Source organism: Sinocyclocheilus rhinocerous, unplaced genomic scaffold (genome assembly GCF_001515625.1).
Source record: "Sinocyclocheilus rhinocerous isolate Xijiao unplaced genomic scaffold, SAMN03320098_v1.1 scaffold72, whole genome shotgun sequence".
NCBI classification, from domain to species: Eukaryota; Metazoa; Chordata; class Actinopteri; order Cypriniformes; family Cyprinidae; genus Sinocyclocheilus; species Sinocyclocheilus rhinocerous.
Genome location: NW_015628351.1, coordinates 748,796 through 763,806, shown reverse-complemented (window position 1 = coordinate 763,806; position 15,011 = coordinate 748,796). Strand labels below are relative to the sequence as shown.

Genomic DNA, 15,011 nt, shown 5'->3' with positions numbered 1-15,011 from the left:
GACACAGACCCGTGCTGAGAGAGAGAGAGAGAGAGAGAGAGAGAGAGAGAGAGAGAGAGAGAGAGTGAGAGTGTGACAGCTGTGCTGAGATCGAACGGAGGTGAATTGGTCTAGACACACTGTCATGGGCAGGAGGCCAAATCTGAAGCTCTCTGGCATCACTCATCAAACTCAAACTGAGGAGCCCAACAACTTTGTACAACTTTCATATACAGCAGCATAAACATCTGATGGAGCTGGTATAAACAGATTAATTGTGTACAGTCATGGCCAAAAGTTTTGGCAGTGACATAAATTTTGTGTTTTGCAAAGTTTGCTGCTTAAGCTGTTGTGGTGTTCATTCACATTGTTTCTAGATTATTGTGTAGAGTGATCAGATGCATTTGCTAAAAGCTTAATTGGCAAAATAATTTATAAAAATAAATAAATAAATAAAATCACAGTTTTTTGATCCTGACACAAAATGGCCAGCTAACATAGTCAGGTGAAATCACTATCATACTCAGACTGTAAGAGCAGACTGATTGCTATAAAAGGAGCCATGAGCAATTTGGTGATGATCCGTGCATTTTCCAGCATGATGGAGCACCATGTCACAAAGCAAGAGTTATAAAGAAGTGGCTCGTAGCTCATTACATTGAAATTTTGGATCCGTGGCCAGGCAACTCCCCGAATCTCAATCCTATAGAGAACCTGTGGTCAGTCCTCAAGAGGCGAGTGGATAAACAGAAGCCCACAAATTGTGATCAACTCCGAGAACTAATAAGGCAAGAATGGATCGCCATCAGTCAGGATTTGGCCCAGAAGCTAATATCCAGCATGCCAGAGCGAATTGCAGAGGTTATGAAGAACAAGGGTCAACACTGTAAATATTGACTCATATTTTTTTGCCAATAAAAGCCTTTAAAACTTCTGATATGCTTATCATTGTTTTTCAGTATACCATAGAAACATGTGGAAAAATAATCTACAAATACTGAAGCAGCAAACTTTGCAAAACACAAAATTTATGTCACTGCCAAAACTTTTGGCCATGACTGTAATCATTTGTCTTTCAGGCTTACCGTAGAAGATTGTTCCGTGACTTGTGGTTAGGAGGCATTGTGTGGTTAGTCTCAACGTTACCTGGAAAAAAAAAGAGATGAAAATTAAAACTAGTTTCGTTATCTATCTAACAAAAATAGCTTGTCAATTACTATCTGGATGTACAGACCCTTAAGAGCAACTCCATTGCGGCGAATGGCCATAATGGCATTATTGATGTCGTCCTCACTAGTTGATGCAGAATTTACATGCACCACCTCAAAGTCCACAGGAACACAGCTGAACCTATGATTCAACAGGAAAATCTAAATGTGGCAATATATTATTATCAGCCACGATTTATATTTGTGTAAAGTATTGATTTGACAAACCTGAAGAGCTCTCGCACATGGTTAAGCAGTTCTGGTCCAATCCCATCTCCAGGAATCAATGTTACAGTATGCCGGCCTCCATACTTGGCAGGAGGAGGCTACAAATAAACATAATGAATAAACATTCAGTGGGCATATTACATGTGCATGATAATCGTGGAAATAACTGAGGTAAATGACAACATGCTTTTATGTTTACTTTTATGTTACTCCATACTTACTATGATTCGTCCCTTCAAAACAGACGAGGGTCAGATGTGAAGAAACAAAAAAATTACAGTTAGTGATAAGAGAATTAGGAACCACAATTAATTCCTTAAGCTCACGTTTTCTTCTAATCAATAGTGCAATAAGATAGATAGATAGATAGATAGTATCAGCTGCCAGGTAAAGACAGAAAACATCATGCTGCCAGGTAAAGACAGCAAACAGCATTAGACTGGCCTAATAGTTAGAGAGTCGGACTCGTAACCCAAAGGTTGCGGGTTCGAGTCTCGTACCGGCAGGGATTGTAGGTGGGGAGAGTGAATGTACAGCGCTCTCTCCCACCTTCAATACCACGACTGAGGTGCCCTTGAGCAAGGCACCGAACCCCCAACTGCTCCCCGGGCGCCGCAGCAAAAATGGCTGCCCACTGCTCCGGGTGTGTGTGTGTGTGCACTTTGGATGGGATAAATGCAGAGCACTAATTCCGAGTATGGGTCACCATACTTGGCCACATGTCACGTATAAAAAAACAAACCTACTGCATATGTAGGTTTTCCTCTTTGACTGTTGACTGCTGCGCCAAAGACCTACAAAAACAGACCCATGAAGCATTACATGTTAGAGCACGGCTGTGTTTCAAAACCTAGTGCGCTGCCTACTTAGACAGCAACATCTGATGACTACAATGCCAAAAATGTTGTCTACGTTAGCTGCTCACTACGTTTTAAACACTGCCAATCGCTGAAAGCATCCTGAAACATCTTGTCAGTCAGTCGTATTTGCATTGATTAAACGTCGCACTATAATTTGAAATATAAATGAACAAATACGTAAGTGAATTGTTTGAGCTAAAATGCAAGTATAATGCGTACTAACACTATGCTGTTTAGCCAGCTCTGACCTTGTCTTACTGAAATGTCACGCTAATTTGCAGCGGTGATTAACAACCTCGTATTATTATTTGCATTTACAAATTTTCTCTGGTCATATTGTGTAAATAAAATGCCTTGCCTTTGCTGTATTTCCCAACTGCCTTCCCAAGATTGGTTTGAAAGCTTTAGTAAGAGTGGCCATCATGATAGTTGTATGCGTGTGCGTTATATTCCGGACTAAACACCGACCGGTGGAGAAAGGTTCCGGACTACGTTCTTTCAAATAAGCCTTTTAAATTACGTTAAAGATTATATTAATTACTTTGCCACTGACAAATTTACACTCATACAGATTTGTTATTGTACGTTTAAATACGTTGTTCTGATATAATGTCTCAAAGCTACATTATTAAAGAATGTCTAGTACTACACACCTACTCTCTATTTATATAAATAACACTATTTTACATGGATCATGCGTAATCTGCATTTAAGCTAAATAAACATTTGGAGCATAAGAGATGATATTTGCATATTGGGTGGGTGCGCACAAGAACCACATGCTCATAATTTGCAACCCAAACCGGAAGAGTGTCATCGGGATTTGTGTATTGGCAACAGATGAACGCTTCTGGAGGACACCGAACAAGGATATTTCGTTATTACAGAGTTGTGTGCTCGTTAAATGTTCGTTGTATTTGTTGCCGACTAATTCAGTCGACACTGTTTTTAAGATGAACGTGCTGCGTTGAACGCTAGTAAATTAGTCGTGACAGAGTCAAAGCACAAGGGAGAATCTGTTTCACAAACCTGCTGCACAGGGTCACTGGCTGCAGATTTCAGGTTCGACGGTATTTTTAATTTTAAATACATGTGTGTAACGTGTGTTTGGATTCCATGATTGCCATCCGATTTTTAAATAGTTGTTTGAGCAGCCTACAGTATGAATCTGGTGTCTAGGTATCAATTCCAGGGAGGTTTGCTTTCCAATTGATTAACAGGTCTAATGTCATATAAGTAAAATATTTGGCAGAAATGGGCATCAAACTTGCTCAAAAGTATGTATGAACTTGGTTTGAGCAGCATTTCCTGAATGACCAGCTGCTCAATCTAGTTTTTAATAGTTTCTCTCCCGGGTTTAACTTGGAAACTTATGCTTTATTGTGCGTTGCTGCTTTATAAACTTAATGTTCTCACTTACTCCAAACAGAATCTTATCACATTGGCCATTTGCTGACCAGATTTTGACATCTGTTTACCATGAGGTTTGCAGGTCTGTGCATTTCCATGCTTCTCATGTACTGGTGAAGTTTCCTCTTAAAATGGCATTCAAACATTATTTCCTTCCTCTGTATTCCCCAGTGGCACTCCGTGCTGTTGCTTTGGTTCTTCTGTTGGGCTTTACCTGGCTTCTAGCAAGTTCTATTCTAGGAGGGGATGGGAACTCCTTGATACGAATGCTGTTTAGTGGTAAGGATGTTACATGTATTAGTGGATGTATTGGTGGTTGACTGCTATAGGTTTTTCATGGCTATTTTCAATGCTATTATCTTAGTGAGTGTATGTATACACACACACCAGTGTTATTTTAGTATCATTCAGATACTATTAAAGTTAATAACCTAATAGTTTAGATACTTTTAGATTTTCCATTTTCCTTTTAATTCAAATTAAAGTTTCAGTAATTCACTTGTGTGTCCAGTATTTTGTAATATGTAATTGCTCTGACAAGTTAGTTAGTCTTAACGCAGTACATGTAGCAAGTTTTTTTTTTTTTTTTTAAATGAATAGATAAATAAAAAGAAAACAAGTAGATAGTATAGAAACAGAGTGCTTCACTAGAGCAGATGATGAATTTCGATCACGTGACACTAAGTGCTGTGAGATCCTGTGTGAAGTGCTTGAATTCAGCGAAGAACACAAATAACTGTTTACAGCCAGATGATACAGCGCTGACAAACAGGAGAAACACTGCGCAACGATACAGTTGGAAGGCTTTTTAATCTACAAATCGCCATCATTTACCATAGATTTACTGTAGAACCACTAACTGCACCACGGTATTGTGTCAAATTTTATTATATTATTAATGTAGACATGTATTAAAGGAGGAGTAATGGAATATAATTACTGTATTGTTTTGTGATTAATGGCGTTTATGCATTTATACTAGGGATGCACCGATACCACTTTTTCCAGTACTCGCCCGAACGAGTACGAGTACAGGAGGCCAGTATCGGGCCCGATACCAGTATCGGTATCGGTGCATCCCTAATTTATACTAAATGTATTTAAACTACTGTTTTTCATACAGATACCTAGAAGCCATATTACATTTTTACCATAGTATTGAGGTGCTATATTTGTGGTTTTAACTGTGATTATCATGATCTAAATGTATGCTACTATGGAAGACCAATGGTTAAAAAAAACACCTCAAACAGTCAGAATAATTCAATTTCACCCTATAAAAATGAGATTGCTACAATTTTTACAGATATAACTGAACATAAATCTACATCTGCATCCTAACCTATTTCTAAGAGGATGTTATGTTATATTATCAGGCAACACAATCCTGTTTCTTGATTTGAAACAATATTACTCATTAGAACATGCATGTTACAAACCCCTTTAAGTCTAGAGGAAATAAGGGGTGCAACATCAAAACACTGAACATGTACTGGAAAACAACCACACACACAACCCGTTCTGAATTCAGCAAAGTGTCTGTTTATTACAGTGACAAAATGGAATGAAATATTAACCCTGAATATTATTTACATAAATTAACAAATTATATACACTTTGTAACCAAGCAAAAAGGTTCACAAAAGAACAGGGAAAAGAGAGAAGAACGAGACCGTGCCAAAACAAAAACAAAAAGAAACAAAACATAACCAATCTTACTAAAAACAAAACAGAGAACTTCTAATCTAACTCAGCCATCAATATTCAAAAACAAACCCCTAAATTAAATAGAAAGAAAAATCTTCAGCGTCAAAGACGCCCTAAATAAACTACTCTTACTACCAACCAAAAATACAATAAGGTGGCACGTGTCACTAAACTAGTGTTCTATACACAATTGAAAACTCAGTGTGGCACATGTATATCATCTGATATCTTACCTGTTCTTTTTCTCTTTCCCCGTTTAGTAATATTGGTTTGACAACCAGGTAGCAAAAACGGTGAAAACCCCAAAGAGAAGAAAGATCGAATGAGCCATTATTCACTAAGTTATCAAAGAACACAGACTTTACCACGAGCAGTATCCAAACATCAAGATCGTACAGGGCAAACAAACAAGCACGCAAGTGCTATCACAACAGGTCGACAGAATAAGTGCTCTAGCATGCAAGAGAACTGCCGCTTCCCGCACAGGTGCAGTCTTTATAATCAAATAGCGCGCCCTCATTGGTGAAGCCGCGCGTTGTCGTCACTAAGCATCTTGATGATTGACAGAGAATTAGACCACTCAGGTACCCGCGTCGCCCTGCTGAAAACGAAAGTAAAAACAGAGAAAAAGGGGAGGGAAAAGCAAACACCGTACCCAAAACACATCATAATTAACATGGGATGTAACAATGCAGTACTAAGAAATATACTTAGTACTGCATGTGTATATATTAGCCCGATTTTTCACTCGCCGACAGGTTTTGCGAAATCGCCGACAAATGCCCGAAATCGGAGGCAAATCGGTGCTCGGTCACGCGAGTGATAATCACGCAGTGTGAATTATCAAAGACGCGATCTGATGGAATACTCTCTTTGCAGAACACCCAATCCCTGTTCCCTGCTTCTCCCTCCTGCATAATCTGTTTTTCTTTTTCTCCTTGTAGCTGGAAATCAGTCACAGACAATTTGCGGGCTATATACTGTATATATTTTATAATTCAAGTCTTGTTCGTGAACTCCGGTCTGACGCACGCGGGTTCTCGCGTTATTTCCTTATCACTTCTCGCGTGTGTTTTGTTGTGAAACGTAGTTTGCGGACCAGACAGAGTTGTCGGCGATTCTTCCTATTGTAAAGTCATGCAGTGTGTAACCTCCTGTCGCCGATCCATCGTGCAATGTGAACACAGCAGCGACTGACTGCTACCTCAGATAGTCCGAAAAAAAAAACACGGTGACCCGATGACTTTGAAAATCGTGCAGTGTGAACTCGGCATAAATGGTCATTCACAAAGTTTTGTCGTTCATAGGTGGACAAGAAGAGCCCACTCCAGGTAAAATGACTTTTTACATTAAAACATGCATTTATACATTTTTGCAAGAAACATTTAAGCAGTCTAATCGTGCAATGCAATAACCTGCTCTCCTGCAGAACCACGACCACGCAAGTACAAATGTGGCCTGTCTGCACCGTGTCCCCCCAAACATCTCGCGTTCCGGATGACCTCTGGTGCTGCCAATGTCATCGGCCCCAAAATCTGTCTGGAGGATAAAATGCAAGTGGCCTGGCCTTTTCGCTGCTGCTTAGTCGCTGTTGGTCTCTTTAATTAGCTTGCATGAGCTCCTTCCCTATTTCTTGTTCTGTCTCCACTGGTATTCATCATATCATCTTTGTTTTTCTCATGGCCCTCACTACCAGACTCATAATCTTTTTGGGGAATGTGATGCAAGTAGGCGATTGTTTCTCTTTCCATGCCTATCTTTTGTTCATATTCATAATCCATTTTCTGACCCTTCCTTAAGTTCTACCATAGAATTAAATGTCTAAAATGGTGTTTTGAGATGCTGTTTCACTTCTGTTTTTGTGGTCTTACAGTCTTGTCAGTAGTGCTAAAAACAATGCTGGCAGAGGGCTCAATATTGCCTTAGTAAATGGTAAATCTCTCATTCTTTTATGCTGCTATATTTTTGCATGTGTTGTATATGCATTGTTGATGACAATTCAATTTCCATTTCTCAGGGGTTAATGGAGATGTTTTGGAAATAAAAGCATTTGATATGTGGGCAGGAGGTAAGTTGACCTTTCGGGTGATGTATCACTTTGGTTATGTCGCTGTTTTCTCAGAGTGTTCTCTCTCTCCGCACACAGATGTTTCAGAGCTGCTGAAGTTTCTTCGTCCTCTCCATGAAGGAACGCTAGTATTTGTTGCTTCTTTTGATGACCCGGCCACCAAGTAAGAGTCTATTTATTTCTGCAACCTACTTTTAAACCCAGATTACCGTTGTTGTGTTTTTTAATCACTCCTAAATCGAGAGCATAACAGGGGCTCTTTTCCTCCATTGTTTCTTGGATTTACTTATTGTTAAACCCTTCCACAGGTTAAATGATGAGGCTCGACGGCTGTTTGAGGAGCTGGGGAGCACAGCAGCGAAAGAACTGAGCTTCAGGGATAGCTGGGTGTTTGTTGGAGCCAAAGGAATAGAAAATAAGAGCCCATTTGAACAGGTAGGATTTATGGGAAGAAATATGCAAATTTTTGTGTGCAAGCTCAGGTCAATTTTAAAACCCCCCTGTTGTGAAACTCAAGTTTCTTACATTGTCTAGTGTTTTTAATGATTAATGACAAACTATGTGCTAATTCAACAGTCAACACTTTTGCTACCAAAGAATGTCTCAAAAGTGTGTTTCAAAGCGTAACAAACATGTATTGAGTCCCATCAAATTGTGGGGTTGGGCTTTTCATATCATTAGCATATCAAGGGAACATGGTTTGTGTAACATTAGCAACACATTAGCTGTTTGGTAACATAGTCAAGCCAAAGGTAAGGTACATAAAATGCATTGGCTCTCTGATACATTGCCTTGTAAATGACCCTGTATAATTCTTAGGAATCCGTTTCCGTTTCAAACATTGCTGAATTAATCCAATATTGACAAATGCCATTGTGTAATGTTTACTACTTCAGTTAACTGAGTGAAAGTGGAGCAGGTAGTCCGAGCTGGTGTGTTTGAGTGGAGGTGGATACTAATTTGCATAATCATGGGTCCATGTATAATCAGATAAAAGTGTTGAGGTAAATTTAAGCCATTTTAAGGCAAGATGAAGATATTTTCATGGGAAAGGTGTTTAAATATGTCATTTTGATTATCAAAGATAAGTTTTATTGGATAAACTTAACTACTCATACTGAGCTTTATAACATCAGAACCTTTCTGTCTGAATATGGTTTTACCTTCCAACCTCCACCTGAAACCATCATGACCATCATGAAATAGACCCCAAACTGCCCCTTTCTCTGTGATTGAACCTAAACCCCAATCAAAGCCATTTGCTAAAAATACATTGGAAAAAAAAAACTAGTCTCTTCCCTGTAATTTTCTGAATGTTTTACGTTCATTTAAGCTTGGTCTTGAAACTTGGCACTGCTTACTGGCTTGTTTTGCTCTTGTATAATAAATAGCTTCTAATATTTCTCATTTGCGAGTCGCTTTGGATTAAACCGTCTTGCTAAATGTTTTAATCAATTAATTGCTGTGTTTCTTTAAAGCAAAAATTGCAGATAAAAAGCCTTGCAGTGTCTCACTTCATTCTAGCTCATGTACAATTCATATTCAGCCAATTTTAGAACCTTTTAGTGCAAATAGAGCTGTTCATTGATGTCTGAATGAGCAACAGTAAAAAGTGAGGGCAGAGATTAGCTATCGGTGCATTTTAAAGGGTTAATAGTTTACAATTTTAGATTCTTAAAGCAGCTCAAGACTTTTTTCTCTTTCTTTCAGCGGATGAAAAACAGTAAAAGCAGTAATAAATATGAAGGCTGGCCCGAGTCTCTGGAGATGGATGGCTGCATTCCTCTGCGCGCTCCTTTAGAAACTTAAGGCCTCATGGGTGCTTTGAACTATGAACACTTCTAACACGAGGATCAAGGAGCACTACGTACAAGTACAACTCAGCTGCCTAAAGATTTTACTCATTGGATGGTTTGAAGTGGATTTTCCTTGTAGAGCCGTCTGCTTCTTTTCAAGGCGAAGAAACAAATTGAATTGAAAATATAACTGGAAGTTGTCTGGTCCGGTGGAATTAGAATTGTTGTGATTGACAAAAGAAGAATTGTTTTTATGAAGAAAAAAATACAGGCACATTAAATATTTGTTAACAATATTTAAATAGTATGTTTAGAAAGGAGATATATATACACACACACACACACATATATATGTATATATATATATATATATACACAGTTTAAAATGTGTAAAGTTGATGCTGTATAAAAATCTGCCTAGCGGTTGTTCTGAAGGATGCCATTAATATGCATTTACGTTCAAAGACAGATTATTATATACACATTAAAGAATGTCCAGAGAGTCCATTAAAAATAGTCACCTATTTCTAATCCATGCTTGTAATAAGATCAGTTTTGTAAGACTCATCTCCATTAAGTTGCACCAATGTTCTTCCATGTGTAGTTTTTGTTCTTTGTAAAATGATGCACTGATGAAATGCACTGCATAGACAATCTTTGCTGGGAATCAACCCAAACATAAAGGTTATTCATGTAGTTTTATTTAGGACAGCCTTTTTTAGGAGGATTACGTTTGCCTTATCTCATAATAAACTCTCACATATGTGTATCCCTTCCTGTTTGAGCAGGGTATCGGTTGGCTGTTTGAAACGCCCTATTTTTGCAGTCTCGAAACGCAATGGGGTTTTGGCGAATTATACAGTTTGTTCCAAAGGAAGTGACTTGTGGCTGCTTCTTTTGCATACTTGTCACTTTTCAGTTCGCATGCACACAGTAAACCCATTTACAGAAGCGCGTGATCACGTGTGTTGTCGGCGAATTAAAATCACCCAAACAAGCACCATGGACAGCGGCATTACAGTTCTTATACTCTAGAGGGCAGCAAAGGAAGAATTTGAAATGGACCCTAAAATGGCAGTTTGTGTACGATTATAAAAGTATTTGTAGACTTAATTTGTGACTCTGGACCACAAAACCAGTCTTAAGTCAATGAGGTATATTTGTAGCAATAGCCAACAATACATTGTATGGGTCAAAATTTTCGATGAAATTTTTTTTTTTTGGCCAAAAATCATTAGGATAAGATCATGTTCCATGAAAATATTTTTTAAATTTCCTATCGTAAATATATCAAAACTTCATTTTTGATTAGTAATATGCATTGTTAATAACTTAATTTGGACAACTTTAAAGGCGATTTTCTCAATATTTAGATTTTTTTTTGCACCCTCAGACTCCAGATTTTCAAATAGTTGTATCTCGGCCAAATATTGTCCTATCCTAACAAAACATCAGTTGAAAGCTTATTTATTCAGCTTTCAGATGATGCAGATGATTTTCAGAACATTTGACCCTTATGACTGGTTTTGTGGTCTAGGGTCACATTTAATTAATTTTCTTTTTCTATACTTTTAATACGTTTTTTAATGTATGGTACTATGTACTAACTACTACCTATTTTATGTATGTAGTTTATTTGTTTTTATATACTAAGTAATCCAATAGTGATTAGAAGGCTATGTTTTTCAATATCTATATACTATAGTATATCACATACACTTCAGCTTTGGGTTCAATATTAGCACGCATAACAGTGATAAATATGTATTAGAAATTAGTCTTATTCCATTCCCAGTATTGCTCATTTATTAGAAACTTTCTCAACAGTGTATTCAATTGTTACTGTTGGTAAATTGCAAATTATGTCACAGAATTTTATGGGGATCTGTGGTTCACATATTAACTATACACTTCAGACTATGAACTTACAGGCTTAAAAGTACTTTTATTAGTTTTATTTGGTACTACTAGCCTATCTATTTATCAAAAAAAAAAAAGTTATTAGTAAAGCTCCATAATCAATGCATTAACATGAATACATTTCAGTCATCAAAGTTCTGCTTTAGTTATATAATGTGTTTTGATTTATACATCACGCATCTTGCATTAAATGATGTATTTTCATAATTAAGGCCACATGGATTGTCAAGTGATATTGTAGGATCGGAATATGAATAGAAAAAACACAACAAAAAGTAAAGTCAGACATGTCCTTTATCCTAATAAGTAACAACCGTATTAAAATGTAAATTAATTATATCAGAATGCCCAAATCTCATTGTTTAATCAGACATTTGCTGGGACAATGCGCGACCTCGCGTGGTCAGACAGAGGCGGCGGCGCGCATAGTTGGAGCACGCGGTGCGAGCGAGCGCGCGCGCGTCTCTGTTTTTAACCGAAAAAAGAGAAACGATTGTGCTCGATTGAACGACCACGAACGCCGCAGCGACGGGCGCTGCTCTGTAAATGATGTAAAATAAACTTATGTGAATACGTAGCCGTTACATTCACCGGCGGAAAGGTGTGCTGATAATCTCGCGGAAAGGAAGAGCAATGTGTTTTTTAACAGATGATGTGTCCAGGCGGATTTGCGGGGTTTAACGACGCCGCTCAACAAGAGAAGCAAACGCTCTTCCAAGAAAAGGAGTAAACACCGGCAACCTTACACGACAAATTACGCTCATATCCAACGCGATGCTGACGAACTGTTGAGTCTGAGACATAAATTGGAGAAAGCGAGACCTTTCGACAAGCTGCTTCAGTTTTAATAACGACAGAGGATGCAGCACGCCGGTGAGTAACGTTACCATTGACTGTTGTGCTAAATAATCATTAGCTCTTGATATTCAGAGGACTTGTCTTTATAGATATAAATTGTTAAATAAAAACGCATCTTTAGGTTGCTGTATATGTCTCTCAGACATACAGGAATCCAAGGCAAACATAGCTTAGATGCCAACACAACACCGTGGTGCTGAAATAGATATTGGCAGTGGACGAGACAAGCAATATTATTACCGCTTGAACGGTAAAATACAGGTGTTTTCACCTTTTCTTAGTCTGCTTTTTACTTCTGATTCCGAGGAGGTTTCTGCTCTTGTTATTGTCTTTTATATTCTTCATCCGTCTTGCTAACCGAGTCAATGTAAATGAAGACTGAATGTGCAGCTCAGACAGGCGTTTGCTCTCTTATCTGTCTGTATTATGTCATATGCTGCCTTTGACCGATTTTCTTATGCTAATTGTCAATTTATCGACTGATGGTGCTTCAGTTTGTACGTTACAACCTAACAGCACACGTCTGTGTATGTTTTGTGGCTGCCATGTCTTCTGTTGCTATGTGTTTTTAACTCAAGGCATTGGCCACTGTTGGTCAGTGTAGTGGCTAATAGATGGTGCCAGTTGTAATAGTTGACTATTTTATCTTTCTTTGGGGCTTTGTTTAAATAGTATCATGATGTTGTAGGAGATTTTTTATGGGCCACTGACCAATAAGGATGTCTGAGATGATGAAAAAGAGAAATCTAGTTTAAATTGGCAAGTTCTTTAATAATGGTTGGTGCCAGTTTCTACAAATCGGTTTTGATTTATGGACTCTAAAAATGTCAAGTGGTTTAATCAACAAATAAATTGGTCAAAACATGGTCCTTGCACCTAGAATAAATGCGCCAATTATTATGTTTGTAATAGTTTTCAAAAATATTTTTAAAGTAATTTTTTTTTTTATTCAAGTGATGAATTTGGTCAAATATCAAGTGGGTTTAACTAATGTTAGGCCATTTGATCTGACCTGATTTGACCTGCCTTTTCAAAAGTCAAAATATGTGATATATGTGATTAAAAAAAACACATCTTAATGACTTTGGAAGACAGTCAATGCACTTGTTTTACGGTTTTGTTGTGACATGGCATCACAGTTATGCCACCTAGGCATTTTTGAATGTGCATTGTAAAAGAGGTGTTTTAATGTATTTTAAATGTAATTTATTCCTATGATGGCAAAGCTGAATTTTACCCCAGCTGTCATTACTCCAGTCTTCAGTATCACATGATCCATCACAAATCATTCTAATATGCTGATTTGCTGCTCAATAAATATTCTTTTTTTTTTTTTTTTAGGATGCTTTGATAAATAGAACAAGAACAACATTTATTTGAAATAGAAAACTTTTCTAACATTTTATATATCTTTACTGCATATTTGATACATTTAAATAAATTAATTAAAAATGACCCCAAACTTTTGAACAGTATTGTATGCAACTTTGTGCAGTCTATGCTAATGAGGAATAAGCAGTGATGAGTGTAAAAGTTAAGTAAAATGTTAAAAATCCCTCAACTTCAGTGGTTATCTGCCCCATATTCTGTGATAGGATAAAATCAAGAGAAGCTTACTTAGGCATAAACCTCAAAAGCACAATAGTAAGCCACTTATGTATAATCCACAATTCATCATGGCAAGCTTTGATTAAACCGGTCTCACCTAGATTATATCATAGACTGAACGAAGTGAAGGCAGTATCTAGTCTTTTTTTTCTTCGGGTTCACTGTGTACCCTACCCTCTGTGACCATAGTGACACTCACTTTCACATGCTTGACCTAGATTGAACAAACGTGTTTGTTGTGTGTTGTTCTTGGTGTTACTTAATGGGATTAGGAGAACAAACTTTATACCTTCAACTCCAGCTGTCACTTTGCTGTAGTCTACACCTTGAAATATTACAGGCACCAGATTTCATTTATTAATGTTTACTGTCTTGACGCTGTGCTTGGTCTCTTAACTGGATCCACTTCCTCAGAGCTTATTTTACTTTAAAAAGAGGGCTCTGCAAGGTTATTATAGTTTTGAATTTTTAAATGAGTTTTATTTTAATGTCGTTTTCAAATTTGCTATAAAATTCAGTTTAGTTTTTATTAGCTTCATTAATATTGCTGTTAGTTTTAGTTTAGTTTTTATTTTGTGAGCACATTTTTATTTAGTTTTTATATAGTTTAGTTTCAGTTTTAGTTTCAGTTTTAATTAAAGTTTAGCAGAATTAACAGATAACTTCCAGAGCGCAGGCCAAAGAAAGACTTAGGCATAATTTAGCCTTATAGGCAAACGTCTAGCGACACAAAATTAACGCATGCTAAGATTGATTAAATGGTAAAATTATACACATATACACCAAAATGGAGCAGTCAAGCCTTTTTACTAAAACAAATTTACACAAGTTGTGCTTAATGTCCAATCTAATTATGTGTATTGAGATATTTAATATGAAAATTTATGTAGCCTAATTTGGTTATGATGGTTAGATGTCTTTTTTCTTATTTAACCATAATCATGATATTGTAGCCTAACTGTCGTGTCTTGCTCACTTTTCCGTGAACAACTGCACATAAATCATAACTGGGACTAATGAAATTCAATAATAACCGCAAACGCATTTAACAGTAAAGGCTCATATTTGAATATGCTCTTTTCATTTATTTGCCTACCTGATGTAATAGATTTAATGCGGGTGCGGTTTGGGTCGCGACTCACGGTCTTTATTATGTCAGACGGATCTGGTCTGGTACAGGATTAAAATTAGTGCTGCTGTTGCATAACGGGTCGAGTGTTCTTTTAAGTACTGCTGGTGCACGTTTTGCGTCTGCTTTGCGTCTCTCCGTCAGATAACCCCATGTGCGCGATGCACCATTTACAGGTATTTCCCTAAACTGCCACACAGCTCATATATTTTTCCGCCAAGGGGTGAGAACGTAATGATT

At 37.4% G+C, this 15,011-nt stretch overlaps 3 protein-coding genes across 8 annotated transcripts in view; 2 read left to right on the top strand and 1 right to left on the bottom strand.

Moving 5' to 3' along the window:
• LOC107737522 (isocitrate dehydrogenase [NAD] subunit gamma, mitochondrial-like) overlaps positions 1-2,772 on the bottom strand; it is an 11,743-nt gene extending 8,971 nt beyond the window's left edge. For all 3 annotated transcript variants that reach the window (XR_001639805.1, XR_001639804.1, XM_016549019.1), the window contains exons 1-6: positions 2,634-2,772; positions 2,162-2,209; positions 1,637-1,648; positions 1,416-1,513; positions 1,214-1,329; positions 1,065-1,125 (exon numbers count right to left, since the gene is read on the bottom strand). Coding sequence is in view for 1 of the 3 variants with exons in the window: in XM_016549019.1 (XP_016404505.1) it covers positions 1,065-1,125; positions 1,214-1,329; positions 1,416-1,513; positions 1,637-1,648; positions 2,162-2,209; positions 2,634-2,699 (401 nt within the window). In the remaining 2 variants the exon portion in view is untranslated. The remainder of the gene's footprint in view (positions 1-1,064; positions 1,126-1,213; positions 1,330-1,415; positions 1,514-1,636; positions 1,649-2,161; positions 2,210-2,633) is intronic.
• Positions 2,773-3,078: 306 nt separating this feature from the next.
• LOC107737523 (protein FAM3A-like) lies at positions 3,079-9,405 on the top strand. Its single transcript, XM_016549020.1, has 10 exons — positions 3,079-3,337; positions 3,705-3,767; positions 3,857-3,964; positions 6,700-6,723; positions 6,822-6,945; positions 7,266-7,324; positions 7,410-7,460; positions 7,539-7,623; positions 7,769-7,895; positions 9,171-9,405. The coding sequence occupies exons 2-10, from the start codon at positions 3,755-3,757 to the stop codon at positions 9,267-9,269; spliced, it is 690 nt and encodes a 229-aa protein (XP_016404506.1). The 5' UTR covers positions 3,079-3,337; positions 3,705-3,754; the 3' UTR covers positions 9,270-9,405.
• Positions 9,406-11,599: 2,194 nt separating this feature from the next.
• Positions 11,600-15,011, top strand: part of LOC107737519 (serine/threonine-protein kinase WNK3-like) — a 72,619-nt gene continuing 69,207 nt past the window's right edge. For all 4 annotated transcript variants that reach the window (XM_016549018.1, XM_016549016.1, XM_016549017.1 and 1 more), the window contains exon 1: positions 11,600-12,049. The gene's annotated coding sequence lies outside the window, so the exon portion shown is untranslated. The remainder of the gene's footprint in view (positions 12,050-15,011) is intronic.

Coding starts and splice junctions, on each gene's coding strand:
- LOC107737523 (XM_016549020.1), top strand. Junction 6,946..7,265: donor ATCTGTCTGGAGGATAAAAT/GCAAGTGGCCTG, acceptor GTGGTCTTACAG/TCTTGTCAGTAGTGCTAAAA. Junction 7,624..7,768: donor TTTGATGACCCGGCCACCAA/GTAAGAGTCTAT, acceptor ACCCTTCCACAG/GTTAAATGATGAGGCTCGAC.